Here is a 21,899-nt window from a genome sequence, read left to right as displayed (position 1 = left end):
AAAATCATGTTTATGAATTATGAATATTATGACGGAAAATCACCCTTTTTGATATATTAACCACAGTTCATGTGATTTTTACCTTTTCTTTCGAAAAGTTTACTTTAATTTGTCTCGGAAAATATAATATGCAGTTTTTCTCTTTGCATATCGATAAAATAGATTTAATTCTCTCTTATAAAAACATTTGTTTAAGAAACATATTTAACAGAAAGCACCTTTTTTAGGAAAACAAATTTTAAAGTAAAATACACGTACATCAAACTAAGTAGAACGAAATGTATCCTGTGTACTGAAATATGTTTAGTCTTTTTTATTTGTCAGTCAAAGTCCGTTAAAAAAAGCTTAAGCGTTCTTCTATACTTAAAAGTTTAAAATGTTGGAAAAGGGTTCTTAAGTTAAGATTAGATTAATTTTAATAAAAATCTCTTGATTACCTTTTCAAGACCTTATTGGTGTAAATTTATGTAACTTTATAGTTTCAATTGAGCGCCGGCTTAAATCTTGAAAAATTTAATACAAAGGAATTGAGTCTTTGTAACAAACTCAAATTTTCTCATTCCTCTATCTTTGCAAGCTGATGGTTAAAACCTTCGATATTATAAAGTCAGATTTTGTGATTCAAAATAATTCATAGTTTGAAATATCTAAGGTCTGCTGCATTGGGTTGTAAAGATATAGGGATTAGAAAAACAGTGTTTGTGGCAAAAACTCAATTCCTTTAAGTGGAACCAACTAAATTTAAACCGCAGCTCAAATTCTTTAAATTCGGTCTCAGACATCGCTTTTAATGGAACCGCTATTGATCAGGCGTTGCCATCAAGGGTCATTTGAAATTACGCTTACAGTCCCTTTAAGTCTAGAACAGTAAATGGCACTTCTTTTTTGAATCATGATATAATATTTTTTTGAATTTTCATCACATAAGCTAAACTAAAGAACTGAAGAGAAATATATTTTCAAAAACTGTGGAACTAATACCTACTTTACCTACTCATTTAGATCATTTAGATTTGGATCATCATTAAATCCGAATTTGAAATCATTAATATAGTAGGTAAATGAGAACACAGAGATCACGAACTTTTAAAAAAATAAAAAACTTAAAATTATTTGCAATTTTAGTAATATCAAAGAAATCTTAAGATTGTGATAAAATTGTTTTCGGATGCAGTATCGATAGGCATCCATTTATTTTATTTTGAAATGTCGCATTGACTTGTCCTTAGGTTTGACACCAGCTCACTTATTCCTTTTGCAGTCTTTTAACTGTTTCAAGTTTGCGTTTTAAAAGAGTTAAAAGAGTAATTCAGAAACATGATTTTTACTGGAAAAAAAACAAACAGATTATGTAGTTCAAGCAATGTGGAATTATAAAAATTTATATATCATATATGTCATCATAGTATTTGCTTAAGGTTAGAGAGCACATCTTAATACCTGGCACGGAATGAGATAATATAATTTAAAAACTAGTTTTTTTCAGTTGCGTAGACATGGGTAGTTGAATTGATTAAATGCATAGTTTTTAAATATTTGTAATTAAATGTATGCATTATATTCAGGGCGAGTCAACAAAAAAGTCTTCATAAAAAAAGTTCTTTGTGAAATTATTTTAAATATAATGTTTACTGATGTTTTAGAAGCTTTTCATTTTTGTAACTACTAGACCCTCCAAAAAAAAAAGCAGAAAAACAAATAAAATCTTGAAACAAGATTAAGAGATATCAATAGATTAGGCCATAAACGTAGTTAAAAGTGTCACAATCTTTAAAACGGTCTAAATTTTTTGAGACATTCAACGTTTCTTATTTTGAAGATCTATGCATGCTATGATAGTTTTGCTAAAACCATTTAAATTGAACTAAAATTGCAAATTTACTGCGCACAATTTCGCGGATTTTTTTCTATTTAACTGCAACCGATCTCAATGAGATTTACAGATTAGAATTAATATATTAGATAATTTGTGTTCTTCAGTTATACTTCTGTTTTACGGAAGAAAAAAATGTTCACCTCATATCCAAATTGTTTCGTAAATTTATCTATAATGATGTAACAATAATAACATTTTCATCATTGTAATTTTTAAAAATAAGGTAATTTTGTTAGCAATCAAATTAATCATTAGATTTTTTAATTATATATTACTATATTAAAATTTAACATTCAACTGTATAGTTCCAGATCACATAATATTACGAAACAAAAATTTAATGGTTTTGTGAGAATTTCAAGGTTCTTGGTCTAAAATGTGCTCTTGCTAGCACCCTGTTATCAATTGTCATTATTTCATAGCTTTCATCAAGATGTTCTGCTCCTACCCCACTGTATCCCAACATTTCGCGGATTCCATCCTCAATATTTTCGTAGATTTTCACTCCGGACACATTTAGGTCGGATTTATCTCCGCCATCTTGAATTCTATTTAGAGGACGGATTTTGAGGTTAACCGGCGTCGAGGTCAAATCTGGGAATCCATAATTTGTGGTGTCCTCAAGGTTTGCGGTCTTTTCTCGCGAAAGAACCGGATTATATCTCGCGTGAAAGTCTTTAATCCAATGATCGTCCTCGAACGACTTGGAAGACGAGGTGGTCAGTGAAGACGAATTTTCAAACTTTTTCCTTCGACTATTTAAAAATTTTGAATATTTCTGATAGAGATCCATTTTAGAGGTCATGTCTTCAAAACTAGCATTCAAGTCGACATTTTTTATCCGAAACAGTCGTGGTTTCCGGATTTTTGGAATTCTAATAGCAAATCTAAAATGATTGATTTGAACTCCTATTTCTGTATACATCTTCTCCATGTTGCTGTCAGTGAGCTACTGGTAACTCAAACTGATGACTACTGAATGTCTCTGTATGACAGAATAAACCATGAAGGAGGGGGGGGATGGGTCAGCTGCTCCGCGCAGTGGGAAGCAGACACCAGACTGACCGAAGCAGCTGTGCAGAAAACAGGGCAAATATTTATACAAAATATTTTTAAAAATTTCGTGCAAAAAAATTCTTTGTATATATGAAAAATTTTCATGTTTTGTAAAAATCCCTGTTTTCCGAACCTAGCGGTTTGAAGAATGGGTAAAGCGGGGGGGGGGGGGGGGGGATACGCTGTTTAAACCTAAGAGTATGTGGGGTCCATTGTTAATGAATGACCCCTTTGGCCCCCCCCCCCTATCTCAATTTATCAAATCATTACACATATCCTGATAGGTTCAATTACCCTAATGAAAGATAATTTTCCTTAAAAAGCAAAATTATTAATGTAATTTTTCTTAACAAGTTTTAATCGTAATTAATTGTGTTTTTATTTAATTGTTTATTGACACTTGGATTTTTTTTAGACAATTTGTATAAGACAAATTTAATTTGAATGAAAAAGAATTAAAAGATATGAATATGATTGCAACAGCCACTATGCAATTGCATCATTTGTGTTATAAATGGCCATTTCACGGTGGACTAAGCCAGTGGGGTCGGTCAAATAGGCCTAGGATTAGGCCGAGTACTGTAAAAAGTCTAAACGCGCCATGGGAGTTGTCATAGTTCTCCGAGGGGACTATACCAAGAAACTCTGGGCAGGTCCTGTTGGAATTCAAATTTACTACGGCCCAGAGTGATTTTAAAGTTATTGTACGCATTAAAGGAAAAATATATATATAAAAAAAAATTGCCATAAAACAATCATTGATCTCCATCTTATGCAGATTTAAAGATTAATCTATTTCTTCTTCGATATATCCGGTGCTCGTTATACCCAGGTTAGTAATAGTTTTTTTTAACGAAGTGCAGTTAAAACTAACGAACTATAGTTTGGAACTTTTGAAAAACTAAAACAAAACAACGATATTTTAGTTTTACTGAAAAAAACAGTCATTTTTTAAATATTATTTTAAGTTAATTTTAGTTTTTAAAGATTTAGTTTATAAGTTTGGATCTCGAGATCAATTGTTCTAGATTAAAATGCAATAATCGTATTCTCTGACATGTTATTTCTGACAAACATCGTTTTCAGGTCCGTTTTTAAATATTCAAAGTTTTGTGGAGGCTCCACAAGAATTATAGATTTTTCAAAACGATTAAAATATCGTTTTTCGTTCGGAAAATCGTTTTTGCTTATAGTAATATCTTTGATTAGAGAAAAAAAAAACCGCATAATGTAATTAAAGCAAACTTATCATTAATACAATTTTGCAATTTAATTAAAAACTCGAATTTTTGTGAAAAAAAATTACCGTCATAAAAAACAGTTTGTCTTTCTTTGTACAATTAGTGTAGATCAATCTTTGACCGTAAGTGAAAAAATTATAGAATTAGTATAAACCCTTATGATTGACATCAAGAGGGGGAGGGGGTTGTCGTAGGGAAGCGGGCCGGTTAGGGGGGGGGCCGTCCGCGTATGGCATCATCTGTCTAAAGTTGATATTCATTGCGCTAGGTTTGAACAGATTAGAGATGGTAGAGAGCAGGTGAGGAACAGATGACCATTGACCAACAGCTGAACAGATACAGATACGGGTCATAGTGGAGGGGAGGGGGGGTAGTTTAAAAAAATAAAAGTAAAGGAATTGAGTCTTTGCCACAAACTCTGATTTTCTTCAAACTATATATTCAAAACCCAATGTGGTAAACCTTAGATATTTCAAATATGAATTCTGTTAGATCAAATAATCTTATTTTGAAATATCAAAAGTGTACACCATCAATTTACAAAGATATAGGGATTAGAAAATTGGAATACAACTGACTTAAATATATAGAAAAGAAAGATTTAGCCTAGAAAGTGGGAAAAATTACTTAGCAAAAGAAGAGTTATTTCGGAGTTAAAAATTCAATAAAATAGTTTTAGAAATTTTGCAATAAAAGCTTCAATATAGACTCATAGGGTTACTAAAGAAACGAGATATTTTTGTGTCGATTATAAAAGTTTGGTAAAAAACAGTATGAGGAAAATGAAACCTTTCATATTGAAAGTAATTATCTAATGTAGAAAGAAAAGGTTTAATATAGAAAATAAAGATTTAAAGTTGAATGGAAATGTTTAATATAGATAGGAAAGGTTTAATATAGAAAGTAAAGGTTTAAATTGAAAGGAAAGGATAGATATAAAGGACAGGTTTAATATAGAAAGTAAAGGTTTAAATTGAAAGGAAAGGTTGAAAATAGATAGGACAGGTTTAAGTAAGAAACGTGATGTTTTGTGTCGAGTATAAAAGTTTAATAAAAAGGTAAGAAAGGAGACCTTTCATATTGAAAATAACTATTTATTATAGAAAGAAAAGGTTGAATACAGAAAGTACAGGTTTACACAGAAAGTACAGGTTTATACAGAAAGAAAAGGTTTATACAGAAAGTACAGGTTTATTCAGAAAGAAAAGGTTTATACAGAAAGAAAAGGTTTATACAGAAAGTACAGGTTTATACAGAAAGAAAAAGTTTATACAGAAAGGAAATGTTTAATATAGAAAGTAAAGGTTTAAATTGAAAGGAAATGTTTAATATAGATGGGAAAGGTTTAAGTAAGAACCGTGATGTTTTGTGTCGAGTATAAAAGTTTATTAAAAAAGAAAAACAATATAAGAAAAAGGAAACCTTTCATGTTGAAAGTAAAAGTTTAGTTTATAAATGAAAGGTTTAGTGTACATATAAAGAAAAAGTTTAATAAAGAAAGAAAAGGTTTAATAAAGAATCTGGAAAGGTTTAATGTAGAAAGTAAATGTTATAGTTTTAGAAAAGAAAGGTTCAATGTAGAAGAAAAAAAGTTTAAATAAATGTTTAAATATAGAAAGTAAACATTTTGTCCGTACAGAATATCTTTATGAGGAAGGAAGGCTGAATGAGGGTATAGATAGATAGATAGATAGATAGATAGATAGATAGATAGATTGATAGGTTGATAGATTGATAGATAGACAGACAGATAGAAATATCCAGTATATCTTGTTCTAGCCGAATGCCTGAAATGAGAAAAAAAACTTGTTTGAAAGGTTCAATTTTAGCGGTGAATCCCCTCCTGTTGGGGGGGGGGGAGGTATGTTGGCGGTAGCATCGAGGGAGAGGGCGTAGGCCCTAGACTGAAAAAGGGGGGGGGAGGTAGATTAGAAAAATGGATGATTTAATCAAACTATATCATATTTTATCCTAAATTTCTCTCTTCTCTTTGTTTTCCGGCATCAAGGTTCAATGGAACTTCGGTTTGTTACCTAACAAACCCACACATGACCAATTGTATCTTTTAGCTTAGAAAAGTCCTGACCGGCACAATTAGAGGCGGCTTTTAGGGACAGACCGGCTATGTAAGGAAGTTAAACTGAGTATGCAAATTCTTTAGGATTCATTTGAGACATATAAAACTTTTTAAAGATCTGTAAATCATGAGTTTGAGCGCAAAGTCGACGTTCAAAATCGTACTTTGCAACAGCCCAGCATACTCAGTTTAACTACCTTACATTGCCGGTCTGTCCCTTTAAAGGGACAGTAAGCGTAATTCACAGTGGTATCTTTTAAACCTTTATCTGATAAAAATGAAGAAAAAAAATTGTTGTTTATTTTTGTTGAAGTATCAAATTCTAACAGTTCCACACCTTGTCTTTGCATCATAAATCAATAAGTAACTTTTTAAAAAGAATGCACGAATGATAATAATCAATTAAAAGCTAAGATTCGGATATCTTACTAATCCTTAATCATGGATAAAGGTTAAAGCAGGTACCCTTGTAAATCAGACATGTCATGTTACCACTCACCCCGAACTAACCAGAGAGAGAAGCATTCGGTTTCTTTTATTTGAAATCAAACGCGTTTTCGTCTATAATTCAAGACTCTTTAAACTTACAGATTTTTTATGCCAACAAAAAAATATTTAAGACAAAAGGCTTTAAAATTATGTATAAGGGGTCAAATTGTGATCAAAAGTCACGGCTTTCTGAAATATTGACAGAACGCGTTAAATCCACGTGCACTGTATATTATCTCCTATCACTAATGTTCATTTATAAATCTCGAGAAAACAAACTTAGATTCTATACACTGAATTTAATATTTTGTTTGCAATTAAAATTTTTAGAAAGGTAAATTCAATTCTAGTAAATGTTAACAAGTAAAAACATTGATTTTGAGGGATATTAACCCTATTCCTGCTGGGGGGAGGGGGTCAATTTGACCCCCTCCCTGTTGTTTTTTTTACATAACTGAAAAAGTATTGGTTTGAGGCTGTTAAAATTTTCAAACTTTTCCTACATACCCAAAGCCCTCCCTTTAGGCCTAAAACCGGGCTTTAATACTAACTGCCTGAGTCCTCAGGCACACTGCCTGAATGACTGCTTTTTCCTGTAACAAACTAAATCTTTGTTTTGACCCACTTTCACTTGTCAGATTTTGATAAAATTTAGCTTTTTGGAAAGCCTTTGACATAAGGAAACGATTTGCACAAGCTTTGCGAAAAAAACAGCAAATTTTTCGCAAACAACCTGTCAAAGGAAATTTGCACATTTTTAGTTTTTCTTGATTAAAAATTAGGTTACTTAGAATTTTACAAATTTTTTGGCATATTTGAAATGGCATGGTCAAGGGCTTTTCAAAAATGTATAATTTTTCATTTTTTGGAAAATTTTTTTTGCAAACATTTTTACTATGTAACTGGATTTTGCGATAAAAAATTCAATTTTTGAAAATTTGCAAATTTTTTTGCAGATTCATAAAGTAGAGCACAAGAGCTTTCTAATAATGTATCATTTGTCATATTTGGACATCAAACATGGGAATTAGAAATGGGGGAGTCAAATTGACCCCCCCTCAGCATATCCTGGTTTTCAAGTACCCCAGCAGAGATAGTGTTAAGCAGTTTTGGAGAAAGTTAATATTGAAGTAAATAAAATTTGACTTTCAATAATTTGATTATTCTTCTATGATGTTGCCGTTTTAAGTTTACAATTTTGGATTTCAGAGAACATAGAGATGGGAATTTTTATCCAGCTAAAGGGATTGTAAAGGAAAAATGAAAATGGGGAAAAGGATGAAAAGGATGAAACCCAAGAATCTGAGGCGTTGAACGATACATATAAGACATCTATCTGATTTTACTGTCTCGAGAAATTTATATAAAACTGTGTCAAATCATATTCAGCAAATACGTAACCAATCTGAAAAGAATTGATCCTACAGAAACCTGAGAATCTCAGGTTTGCTCCTGATATGATTATTTAATTTTTATTTTTAATTTTTAATAGATATAATTGATAATATTATTTCATGTAGTCTGTAATCCTTATAGTCCCTATTACGTCACCTGGACTTCAGCCAATGGCAGTGCAGTATACTGGTCACGTGATTTCCGTCTGTATCACGTGACAACAACACTACACTGTCATTGGCTGAAGTTCTGGTGACGTTATACGGACTAAACGGACTATATCTAATAATATTATCAATGATATTTATTCAAAATGCAAAATAAAAATTAAAAATTGTAGTAGGAGCAAACCTGAGATTCTTAGGCTCCTGTGGGATATAATCATTTTCAGATTGGTTTCGCATTTGAATAGCTTTAATACCAGAGTAGGCTCACTTCAATTTAGAACAAGAAAATATTCAGGTAAAATCCCTGGTACGACTTTATGACCCTTTAGCTCATCTAGTTTCGATATAATTGCCCTGTAAGAGAATGTCAAAAGAATTCGGTTTCATATTAAAATATTAAAACTTTAAATCAATTTTCTTCCTTATAGCTCTTAAGTTAGCACACTGCTAACAAGACAAAAGAAGGTCAAACTTTTGTGACATTACTGGTACGACTTTGTGATCTCGTAGCTCCTCCATTTTTGATTTTACGTAAAATTATAAGAAAGCCAATTTATTTCGTAACATTTCGGAAATTCGAAACATTTGTGTCTTTTCATTCTCAATAGTTCTTTACTGAGAAAGCATATTTAAAATTTCGATCCTACTGCACTATCAATCATATAGGATTTCGATCCTACTGCACTATCAATCATATAGGATTTCGATCCTGCTGCACTATCAATCATATAGGATTTCGATCCTGCTGCACTATCAACCATATAGGATTTTGATTCTACTGCACTATCAATCATATAAGATTTCGATCCTACTGCACTATCAATCAAATAAGATTTAGATCCTACTGCACTATCAATCATATAGGATTTCGATCCTACTGCACTATCAATCNCTGCACTATCAATAATATAAGATTTCGATCCTACTGCACTATCAATCATAAAGGATTTCGATCCTGCTGCACTATCAATCATATAAGATGTCGATCCTACTGCACTATCAATAATATAAGATTTAGATCCTGCTGCACTATCAATCAAATAAGATTTAGATCCTACTGTACTATCAATAATATAGGATTTAGATCCTACTGCACTATCAATAATATAAGATTTAGATCCTACTGCACTATCAATAATATAAGATTTAGATCCTACTGCACTATCAATCAAATAGGATTTTTATAAAACATCAAATTTGACTTTGACTATGATGATATATTTCTAGAGTAAAAAGGTATATGCACCTTTTTATCTGGAGGGTCGCTTAAAATTACTTAAAATTACATAAAATTTTATATTTATACAGACTAACTGTTTACAAACTGCATTGTTTTAAGATAGAAATACGACGTTATCTTCCACATTATTGATAAAATTAAGCCATGCTTCAAAGGTACCGTTGTGAATCGGGCATCCTCCTCCTTTTTAAATGGAGAGTCAAATTATGAGAACAGTTCCTTAAAACCAAAAAGAAATAATTTTCCACATATTTGATATTTATTCAGACTAACTGTTTACAAAGTATAAAAAATACAATTTTATCCACGGCCAATTAAACTCCCAACAGCAAGTCCGGCCACTTTACCAACCAGATAAGGAGCTGAAAATATTATATATCATACATACATATATCATACATAGTTAAAGAGAATAATCATCAAATTGAAGATGAAATAAAGGGAGAGTCTGTCTAGACATGGTAGTTGAGTTGAGAGTGGAGTTTTGTAGAAAAAGATTTAGAGATAATGTGAGACCTTTGAGATATTTGTATGGTGTATAATTTCTAAGCAAGAGCGCAAAATACATCTTTAAAATCATTCTTGCGCTCGCCCCCAGGCAGGTTGTGGCGCAGCACGCCTCCTTTTAAATAAAAGAAAATTGTACCTATGGCACTACCAATACCGCCCCCACGACCCCCGCCGAATCCACCACCATATCCGCCTCCGTAGTTGTTATAACCGCCACCATATCCGCCTCCGTATCCGCCTCCGTATCCACCTCCATATCTCCCTCCGTATCCACCATATCTATGGGGACTAAAAAAATTGATTTTATTATATTTATTTTCAACATATTCTCAAAGTGCAAGATATGAGTGCAATAGTTCACAAAATTGACTCTCATTGTTCAGAATTTTATGTGCATTTGAAAAAACCTTGGCCATTTTCTGACTGGTTTGAGCAATTTTCAAGTGACCCTTCACAGTAGAACGATTTGACCGATTAACAACTGCACCGTTTAAAACTAAGATGTTAAACATTAAAAAAACTTCCAATGAAATAAACTTGAACAGTACTATAAAATTTACGCGTAAAACAAAGACGAAATGGAACTCGTCACGAAATTCCAATGTACACCCTGCATTAAATAAAAAGACAATATTAAATTTACTCTGCCATACTAAACTTACTCTACAATACTAAACTTACTCTGCAATACTAAACTTACTCTGCAATATTAAACTTACTCTGCCACAAAAGACTTACTCTACAATACTAAACTTACTCTGCAATACCAAACTTACTCTGCAATATTAAACTTACTCTGCCACAAAAGACTTACTCTACAATATTAAACTTACACTGCAATACCAAACTTTCACTGCAATACTAAACTTACTCTGCATTGATCAACTTACTCTGCATTAATCAACTTACTCTGCATTAATCAACTTACTCTGCAATTCTAAACAATACTAAGCTTACTTTTCATTACTAAACTTACTCTGCAATACTAGACTTAAACTGCAATACTAAACTTACTCTGCAATACTAAACTTACTCTGCAATAGGCTCTGCATCTCTTCTTGTCACGTGATGAATGGAAGCGAAGGGTGAAGATCCTAGAATGTAAATGAGTTGTGAATAAATAAATATTACTACAGAAAATAATGTCTGCCAGTATAAATAAAATCCATCTAATCAAGTCTTGGAATTAATCAAGATCCCTTGAAAAAAATCATTCGAAGAAAAATGTTAGAACAAGAAGTCCAAGGGGAAAATAAAAGTTAACTACGTTTTGAACATTTTTGACAGTACATAATTCTATGAGTTTTTCCCAAAGAGAAAGGAAATAAAAAGAAAAAGCTTCTCTCAGATGAACACAACCGACCTCCCTATTAATTAATTGATAGGGAGGTCGGTTGTATACATCACGATATGTTTACGTATACACTGTACACTTGTATATAGATTGATCGTATTTCTTGGGGGTGGTAAAATGTAGATAATTGAATATTTATGTAGATAGTTAGAGAGACACTTAATATGGATTGTAAACACAGGATTGTATACTGCAGTACATTCAAGTTCAGTTGTTTGTTTTTCTTAATAAAAGTATGACCAAATATGCACAGTAAAAAAAGCACAAATGATATTTCTTGTAAAAATGTGAGTTTTTTCAAAAGACCAAAACACTGTGCATGCATCTAGACCTTTTAACTCATAAAGAAGGTTATTCAGAAATTCGTTTCAATATAGCATTTTTGTAGGCTGAAGAAAGAAAAAAACTAGCAATCGTCAAAAAACTAATAAGTTTATTTTATTTGAACATGAATGAGATAATATTTTTGCATCTTTCTTATGATTACTGTGTGTTTATGACAATACCCACATATTTCACACAAAAACTAAATTCAACCTTTAGATTGTTGTTTATGTTTAAGAGCTCCAGGTCGTCATCATTGTTTCATCTTTTGTGGTTAACCCTGGATACACTGTCATGTTTATGATAATGAGTTGAAGAGAAGAAAAGATAAAAAATTTTGAAATAAAATTAAGAAGGATATTAAGGTTAAGCTTAAGGCATGTCCCACAATGAAACCCTTAATAACGAATACATCGGAAGAATTTATCAAATGTCGTCTTGACAATTTTTCAAGGAGTTTTATATTTCGTAAATTTCAGTATTTGCGAAAATAAATAAATAGACATGAATATGCGGGAACAGTTTTAACTAAATATCTGCAACATTCCATTATCAGAAAGTGAAGAATACGACATTTGATGAAGTCCTTCGATGTATTCGTTATTAAGGGTTTCACTGTAGAAACTTAATATTTTTGACAAAACCTTTAGATAATGAATTTAAAACCTACAAATTTGAAAATTGTCAAATATTTGCAATCAACATTCTCGAATTCTCTTTATATAAAGAAATAAAACCTAAAAATGTATCAATTCCACAAAATCCCCACTAGAAACACGATCACTCTATTTACCATAAACAAGTGTTAGATACGTAAAAATATCCTGATGTACACAACAGACCCTCTATAAATTAATTAATAGGGAGGTCGGTTGTGTACATTTGAGGTAAGCTCTCTTCGTTTCTTTTCTCTCCACAGAACATAGAAGAAAAATAAGCGTTCAACGCATGCAGTACGGTGACATTACAACAAAATGGTGGTTTTACACTTTTTAAATATTAAAAATCTGTACAATATCTATTTTGCAATGTGGAATGCTCACAGTAAAATACAAACTGTAAATCAGCTGTACAACTGTGTAAAGTACAATGTGCATGTACTGTACTACAAGTACAATGTACATGTATACCTGCATAGCTCATAGAAATGCAGAGGGCAATGATGGCAGAAGCCTAAAAAACATTTCTCTTAAATTATTTATAAAATTTTACAATTAAAAAAATGAAACTAAAAATGTCATTTTAAGGAAAGGTTGGCAGGGCCCAGAGTGCAATTAGCGCCTTTTTTAATTTTAAAATGATCCCTCGAAAGGAATTGAGTTTTAGCCACATACTCGGATTTTCTAACCACAATATGTTTTAACCCGATTTCGTAGACATAATTCAAACTATAAACTCTGTCAGATCAAATATTCAAAGTTTGAAGAAAAAAAACATTTGAGTTTGTGACAAAAATTCAATTTAATTTTAAGAAAACTCTTAAAAAATATTTCTCTCCGAAAAGTTTCAACAATTAGTAACAAGTGTTCTTGACTATTCGTACTGTACAAAAACTTACCAAGACAAAGGAGACTGAACCATGAGAACGCATCTTGTAGAGAGTAGAGTGAGGATCTTACACGCAACTCCCGCCTTATATCTGCGCTTTCTCTTGGAAATCCCGCGTAAATTTCTCAACTTGATAACGCGCTTTTTCCAACACAACAAAAATATTAACTAAATTTTTCTGAAATTAAAATTTATTGTTTTCTTGATTTAAATCTAAATTTCAAAAATTTAATAATTATATTTTTTATCGTATGCGCCATGACTATTTGTTTTCTTTGATGCTAATGCCCTTCGGTTCTTTAGGTGCCCTTCTCCCGGGGGCTTCGCTCTCTCTCTTAGAGATGAGCGCCGTCGGCTTTTTTCATTCTTTAATAGTTCGTTAAAAACCCAGTTTGTTAGTTTTTTTCGATAGTTAAAAAATTGATTTCGTTCGTTCTTTATTAAGTATCGTTCATTTTCAATCTATTTCATTCATTTACTCATTGAAAGATCGTTCAGTAAAATTGTTTGTTTAATAAACATGGTATTTACTATGGTGCATATAGCAATATTATGAAGACGACTTTAAGTTTTAATTGATGACAAGCTTTTTTCGAATTACAAGTTTACAAGCAATTAAATAAAGAGAAGCTTCTCTTGATTTCCATGTTTTTGTGTATCCATGCTGTTTAAAAGCTTGATAAATCAAAATTAAAATCGAATTTCGTCTTCATTACATCGATAAAATCAGCTACCACCGTATCGTTTTTAAAGTTTGTTAAAAACATCTGTTCGTTTATTTTTTAAACAATAGTTTTTTTAAATCTTTAATAACATTTGTTTGTTCAGTTTAAAAAAATCTTTTTTTTTATTTCCTTCGAACAACTGTATAAGTTTTTAATCCATCATTCGTTCTTTTTCCTAAACACTCCATCTTTCACATAAAATTTCGATTGTTCTTAAAAATTTCTTAGTTTACCACAACGTCAACAAGGCTCATCTCTACTATTTCTCCTTCCTATTGTAAAAGTATGTTTAAGCACCCGACGTAAATCATTGCTCTGGTTTTTCCAACAGGGGTGTCAAACAAACGTTGAGCTGGAGAAAGAGATTATCTTAAAAAGTAACAGGTATTCTTTCATTTAACATTTAAATTCTACTTTTTAATTTAATCATCCTGATTTTATTTTTACCCCAATCTTAAAACCCCTGGTTTGCATTGGATGGAAAATTTTTAGATTAAACCTGTGCAAAAATGATATAAGAGAGATTTGAAGTTTGCAGTCTGTAAACTACAATTATAGGGTTTAAAAATGAGATAAATCTTGATAATTGCGCAACTTATATTTTGTTAACGTAAAATATAGGGACTCTTCTCTAATACCAAGAACAGTACCTTAATCAGAAATGAGCTCAAAAGGAAAAGCCAGCCAGAAAATATCTCAACTTAGGCAAACTCAAAGTAACTTCAGTAGTGAACAAAACTCAGTAAATCTTAGGACAGGAATCGCCTCAAACTCTAATCTTCCAAACTCTAAATTGCAAGACCTCAGAGTCTAAAAACACAGCAACTTCCTTCCTACTACAGTCTATATCTTATCCTGAGTTTACTCTCTAGAGTCTATGAATAGCTGATAACTATACTAGGTTCACTCCCTATAAGCTAGGAATATAGATGGTACTATATACTGTTTATTTAGTCAAAGCATACAGTTTAAATACAGGTTATCCCTGCTATAGACTACAAGTTATGATAAAGTATATTTTGTTTATTACACACTAAACCATCAAGCAGTAGTAAATATTATTGTGAAGAAAAATATCCCTGGAACAAGTAGGAAATAAGTTGGTAAAGTCAAGTTTTAAAACTTCCCGGTATACACCCAAATCCTTACAAACGTTTTACTTTTATATCAAATATTTGATTGTTATTTCAATTTTATTTTCCATTCTTTTTTCATGACAGTAAAATTTAATTTATTTACTTTATAAATCTTGATACATCTATAATAGAGTAAAAGAAATTTTTCAATTGTTATGTGATTATTTTCAAATAAAGAGCTTTACCGTAGAAATTGGCGCGTTTTCATTTTGTGCATTTATCGTTCGTGAACCACCCATTTCGTTCATTTTACAATCATTTGACAAAAGGGATTTTATACGTTTTAAAAAAATGGTCGTTTTCAGTCTATTTCGTTCGATTCTCAGTTAACGATCGTCCAGTTTTTCGTTTAGTATAATCGTTCTTTCAATAAACCGTTCGTTTAGTAAAAAAAAACTATAGTTCTCTCAAAAGTTTGTCGGAAAAAATCGTTAGTTACAAAAAATCGTGCGTTTAGTAGAAAACGACCGTTTCAGTAAAAACCTTTGAAAAATTTGTTCGTTCAGTCATAAACGGTTCTTTAAAGAATTCAGAAGACTTTAACTAATAATATATTTTTTGTTAAATACTTTTTATCTTGAATAAATACCAGTTGATTTCATCATTTAAACATAGCAACTTGAATTCGACAAGATTAAAATAGGTTTTTAAATGTATGCATTTTATTGATTGAAATAAATTGAATTTCTTTCTTGCTTAATTTCTAAATTTTAATTAATCCTGTGACAAAGTTATAAATATGTGAGCATTGAATTTGAAAAATACTATTTTTAAAAATGTGTACAGTCAAGGTTCAGAATTTTGTCTTGCATGAGGTTGTGCGTGTAACGCTATATCATCATCAATCGTTTTTACTAAAACTAATCAAATACTGGTATAGACTAGTTTCAGAAAGAAACGTGAAAGAGAGAGAGAGAGGTGCAACCGACTGTGCATGACAAACATATTTCTTTTCTACACAATATTACAGGGTTCCCCACAAAAAGGCTTTAATTAGGACCTATACAACTTCTTGAATCATCAGAGATGAAAAAGTGTTTAAAGTTTTACATTATACACACATTAAAAAGATTTACACAGAGAGGGGTTTGAGAAATGAATCTGGGGGGGGAGGGGAGGGTGCTAAGCCACCAAACCTAAAAATGTCAGTTCATTTAAGTACCAGGCCAACTTTTAGGCAGCCGGAGCAAGTTGCACTGTGTATAAACGACAAAACGGGACAAATTGTAACTAAGGTGTCTACAGTGTGTTTCAATAAACATGGGAATTCAGTGACGAATTCGATATCGTCTTTGTTATGAATTAGCATTGTAATACCTAGTTTCTAAAACCATAATATTATAATTATGTCTGCTAGAGTTTATTTAATGAAAACGGTAAATGGCTGTAAAGATGTGTCTATAATGTCTCCGCAAGATAAACCCTAAAGTTTACTCTGTTGTTTATGTACTGTAATTTTCTTGTTTTATTAAGCAACCGTATGCAGTCAAAACAAAAACAAAAAAATTGTAAACAAAGCAGACAAAAATCTTACAGATTACAGCTTTCTCAGTTCTCTCAGTATGTATCACTATAGTAAATCAAAGAATTATTTTAAAAGACGATATCGAATTCGTCACTGAATTCCCATGTTTATTGGGACACCCTGTAGTGAAATCAATGTGCAATTTTTACCATAATTAAGAAGACTATCACTTGTCACTAACATTATAGCACGATGTTTACTTTATAGCACTGCTGACAAAGCATGAATGATAAAGTGCACAATAGTTCCATAAAAGTAAAGAAAGAAGAATGAAGCCCTTCAGTATTCCACTGTTTTCTGAATACCACTGTACATCATTTCAACATTTCAAAGGACTCCATTTTTTAAGCTGTGAAGTTCAAAAAATACGTCACGATAAGGTTCCAAGGTCCCTAAGATATGGAACAGAAAGGAGGGTTCTGCACAAAGAGAATAGAATGGGAGTCCCTTGTGAAAAAAATCAAATCTCCTGAAAACAGTTCTTTTAATGTTTATTTTAATTTTCAACTCATAACTCACTAGTGTTAGCGAAAATGAAAAATTTGACAATCTTAATAATATGGGTTCTAACGATACCCAATTCAACAAGTATTTAAAATTTTCATTTTCACTTATACTAGTGACTTTTTAAATATAAACCCCCATTTGAAGGGCACATTTTTGATTTTTGTGAAAATATATTTTATAAACATATCTTAATATTCCTAGTAGAATACTTTTTTGCTTCTTTAAAATTGTTTCAGAAAAATTTCACAAATTTGAACGAATTTCAAAATTTCAAAAACGAGCTCACCCAGTCGTACTTTCTCATGCATGATTATTGCAACATTCGTCTAGTCCTGACAAATTCAAAATGTGGTCTACCAAAATTTTCGAAATCTGAACTAAATTCTTCTTATCTCCGGTAATATTGAAGGCAAAAAAAAGGCAGACCACATTTTGGAAATGCCAAGACTAGTGGTATTTTTTGAATACTAGCCTTCAAAAATTTAATGAAGATCGAATTTTGATGGAGACAAATATTTGAAATTTTGATCATTCATGAACCTTCCCTGGGGTCCCTAGATGTCCCACAAAAAATTTGGGCCCGATCGGTTCAGCCGTTTTGACGTTTATTGGATACAAACAAACAAACAAACAAAAACAGACAAGCCAAATTTATATATAGATTAACTATAGAATTTTACTTCTAAGATTAGATTTACTCATAAATGCCACACATTTTTTCAAGGATTAAAGACAACCTTCAATTCATCTTGCTGCTGTCGTGTTTTGTGGGACACCCTGCACTGTGTACTGCATTCATGTACAGTACACTGACCGAAGATATAGTGGGCTTAGTGGAGTGTAATCTGTTTGTTTGCAACCAATAAACATCAAAACAGGTGAACCAATCCAGCCCGAATTTGTTTGTGGGTCCTCACATGACCCCAGGGAAGGTATATGAATAATTCTCTTTTTTTCACAAAAAAATATTGAACAATTTTGTTAATTATTTATTTGATTAAAACATTTTGAAATATATAAAATACAACATTATGACAGATTATTTTGATTTGCTTTAAGTTCTATTTCAGAATTATATTTATGACTGCTGGTTTAAAACAATTTTAAGCAATGCATTTTAAAATCCATTTTTGTTATAAACTCTGGGGGGAAATTTTATTTAATGTGCTGGTCGTGCTTGTTTCATTTTTGTTTCAAATTCTGGAGGAAAATTTTATTTAATGTGTTTGTCGTGCTTATTAAACAAATTTTAAACTTAATTTCAAAACAGTGCAGTTTGCAAATATTTCTAATATATTCAGCATAAAAGTGAAATCATTTTAGCATTTGACAAGGCCTGATGAAAAGACCAACTGATGAAATGTTTAGAAACTTTAGCACCAGTATATTCCCATTTCGTCTCTTCTGCATCAAGGGTGGCAATTTCAATATCGCTACCTCCAAAGAGTGTCATTAGACCTTTGTATAAAAAGATACCAGGGTTTATCCTGGGTTTCAGTAATTTCGTAGGCAGCTCACGCCACTCCTGAGCACCAAATTCGTAGATTTCTGAGGAAAATCCAGTATCCCCTGGCATTGGATATCCTCCGACTACATACAGACGATTGTTGGCAAAACCACATCCGAGGGCAATTCTAAACAATATCATGTTTTTATCCTAAAAATACATTTCATCAGTCTTTTGATCAGTCTTTTTGTCGATTAAAAATAGAGTGGCATGTCAGATTCATCGTAGTACCCTTGAAAGCTATGTTTGAATAATTTTTTATTAGAAATTCATGTTTTTTTGTTTTTTAAAAGCTGATTATTTTTATTCTTGGTTTTTGTACAAGCATGACATTAGAAATAAGGGATAATTGACAGGATTAAAGACTTTTCAAGCTAAAAAAAAACGACGTCATCTTCCACACTGAAAATTCTCGGACCAAAAATGTAATTTCCGAATTCTATTAAAAAGAAAATTTTATTACATTATTTTGTTTTTGTTTAATGATGTGTAAGGGGTGAAAGTTATAAAGATATTCTACCTGGCTTGTTTCATGCTTGGTAAAATCTCACTTCGTGCCGCACCTTCTCCAACAGGTCCCCACAATACTACAATTTCTGTATCACTGTATCAAAATAAATTAGTTATATGAATAACAAAATTATGCAGTACAGGGTGTTCCAATTAACAAGAGAATTAAGTAATGAATAAGAAATTGTCTTTGTCAAGAATGACCGTTGTATAACCTTCATTCAATGGTCATAATAAAATTACTTCTAATATTTTATCTCATCGGTATTCTGAAAAATGTTTTTAAGTAAAGCTGTGACTACAGATGATTATAATACAGGATAAATGCTAGACTCAAAAACCAAAATTGAAATAGAAAAGAAGGTATTTAAAACGTTCTTATAACGAAACCCTAGTTACGTGCTTTTACATTGTTATCTTAAACGCAGACAGAGCCGTTGTATTATCCTAACCCCGTACACAAATTTACCGACCAGTCTAGTTTAGTTGTGGCTGTACATGCATTCACTCGTACTACCCAGTCTAGACTACCCAGTGTAAATTGGACTCATCGCTTTTAGTGCAACAAATGTAGGTTGGCAAGATGTATGTGGTACCGGTAGAGATCTGTTAAACCATAAAATTGTTTAAACTTTCCAAGACCACATTTAATTGGTAATTCAATATCACAAGGATATCCTTGGACCACGTTGTCTCCTAAATCATGTCTATAAATATAGAGGATATCCTTGGACCACGTTGTCTCCTAAATCATGTTTATAAATGGAGGTTCACTAAAATGATGTATGACAGTCTCTCTGGGGAATGACACAGATTTAAATGATATACACTGCAATAGAGTTTCAGTAGAAGTAAATTTTTCCATTTGCTGTCAGCGCCGATTTAAGGATTCATAACTCTAATTGGATAATGAGATAGATAGAAAAATAGATTTTACCGCCATACTATTTCTATTGGTTCAGAATACACAACAAACGCATGACTGCGAACTGCATAATTTTTAATTCAAGGGCTTTTCAATTAAGTTTTAGATCTGTAGCTCAAATAATATAAAGTAATGGACTTATTTTTCAGAAGGCCCTAAGTTTTAGATCTGTAGCTCAAATAATATAAAGTAATGGACTTATTTTTCAGAAGGCCATTTTTGTTAGAACAAGGAACGATCAAACTCGTTATTGTTCTTTATTGTTAACGATTTTTCACCATTAAAGGGAGTGACTGTCAATGTATGGTGGTTGAACTAAAAATGTAATATTGTGGATCATGAGCAGGGAATGAACGATTTAAAAAATAGGGAAACGCTTAGCCATAGGTATCACCATGCTATCTATGCAGTTTTGAAACCTAGCGATATGAAGGCCCTTTTGCGTCCTCTTGGGTTGCCTTTTTGACCTAGACTTCTATAGCTATTCTTTAAATGGAATAATCCAAAAAACTCACAAATATCATGAACTTAAGCTAATGCCTTGCATAAAGCGTTTTAAAGAAATATTAAACGATTTTCCAAAGAAAGAAACAAGTTTACAGATGTAGTGAACCACGTTTTTGAAGACTTTGAAAAATCATTCTTTGTAGATACGCCTCTTAATCTTTTTTTGTGAATTTGATGAAAAAGACACACCTACATATAGGAACTAGAAAATAGTAGAATTTGTAATTTTCAAGAAAGTGTCCGTAATATTTGTTAAAGACAGATAAGTTGAAAGAATTGCAAATTACAAAATTTCTTAAGTTAAAGAAAGTAGCAAAGCGACATTTATTTCACAGTTTCTTGGATCTTACAGAAAAAATGTCGTATTTTTCATTTCACCTCCATCAACAAAATCTGGTGAAACAAAGAGAAATCCATCCTGAAGACCATCCTAAATTTTCACACAAGTCAAACAGCTGATGGCTTGCCCCATTTTAATTTAAGCTGCGGCTCAAATTTCCACTTAAAGGGGAATGTCCACATTTCCAACAAAGGTGGGGGGGGGGGCTTTCTGACTTCGTTTTTAGAGACTTCTCTCTGATTTTTTGCATGCAGGCCTGAATTGTCATCTAGAATTTGAATCAAACACCAAAGTAGGGAAAAAATAATTTTCCTCCTCATTTTCCCCGCATTTTTCGGGCATTCTTTCATAAACTTTTTGATATAGGTGTCTAAAGTCTTTAATATTAGGTCGGGAAACTCAATTCTGGATTTTATAATGCATTTCCCGCTCTCCTTATACCATTTCCCCCCCCCCTTTTCCGCATTTTCCCCCTCCTAAAGGCCAAAGAAGCCTTCTGACTTTATAACTGGAGATTTCTCTCTGATTTTTGCATGCAGACCTGAATTGTGATCTAGTTTTTTAATCAAAAACCAAAGTGGGAAAAAAATAATTTTTCCTATGATTTTTTCCGCATTTTCCGGTAATTTTTTTTTCAAAAACTGTACATTAGAACCATGTAGGGTGTCCAAAGTCATAAACATTGAGTCGGGAAACTCAATTCTGGACTCTATAATGCATTTCCCCGTCTCCTTATACCATTTCCCCCCCCCATTCCCGCATTTTCTCCCTCCTAAAGACCAAAAAAGCTAGGGTTTCCATTCGCAAAACTTTTGCGCAATTTTTGCGGAACGACCCGCAATATTTTTCTTTCTTTGCGCATCAATTTTGCGCGAAAAAACAACAATTTGCGCAATCATTCGCAAAAGTCATTTCGCGCAAAATTGCCCTATTCCGCTTT

The 21,899-nt window shown here is 32.0% G+C and overlaps 2 protein-coding genes across 2 annotated transcripts; both read right to left on the bottom strand.

Moving 5' to 3' along the window:
• Positions 1–9,781: 9,781 nt before the first annotated feature.
• LOC111716617 (ctenidin-3) lies at positions 9,782–13,410 on the bottom strand. Its single transcript, XM_023492088.1, has 5 exons — positions 13,288–13,410; positions 12,860–12,902; positions 11,085–11,145; positions 10,188–10,339; positions 9,782–9,903 (listed from the first exon to the last, which is right to left on the bottom strand). The coding sequence occupies exons 1-5, from the start codon at positions 13,318–13,320 to the stop codon at positions 9,842–9,844; spliced, it is 351 nt and encodes a 116-aa protein (XP_023347856.1). The 5' UTR covers positions 13,321–13,410; the 3' UTR covers positions 9,782–9,841.
• Positions 13,411–18,411: 5,001 nt separating this feature from the next.
• On the bottom strand, positions 18,412–19,351 carry LOC111716618 (uncharacterized). Its single transcript, XM_023492090.1, has 2 exons — positions 19,198–19,351; positions 18,412–18,804 (listed from the first exon to the last, which is right to left on the bottom strand). The coding sequence occupies exons 1-2, from the start codon at positions 19,209–19,211 to the stop codon at positions 18,468–18,470; spliced, it is 351 nt and encodes a 116-aa protein (XP_023347858.1). The 5' UTR covers positions 19,212–19,351; the 3' UTR covers positions 18,412–18,467.
• Positions 19,352–21,899: the final 2,548 nt, after the last annotated feature.

Source organism: Eurytemora carolleeae, unplaced genomic scaffold, assembly GCF_000591075.1.
Source record: "Eurytemora carolleeae unplaced genomic scaffold, Eaff_2.0 scaffold2124, whole genome shotgun sequence".
Taxonomy (NCBI): Eukaryota; Metazoa; Arthropoda; class Copepoda; order Calanoida; family Temoridae; genus Eurytemora; species Eurytemora carolleeae.
Note: the sequence above shows the minus strand (reverse complement) of the source record. Positions and strands in the feature narration are given on the sequence as shown.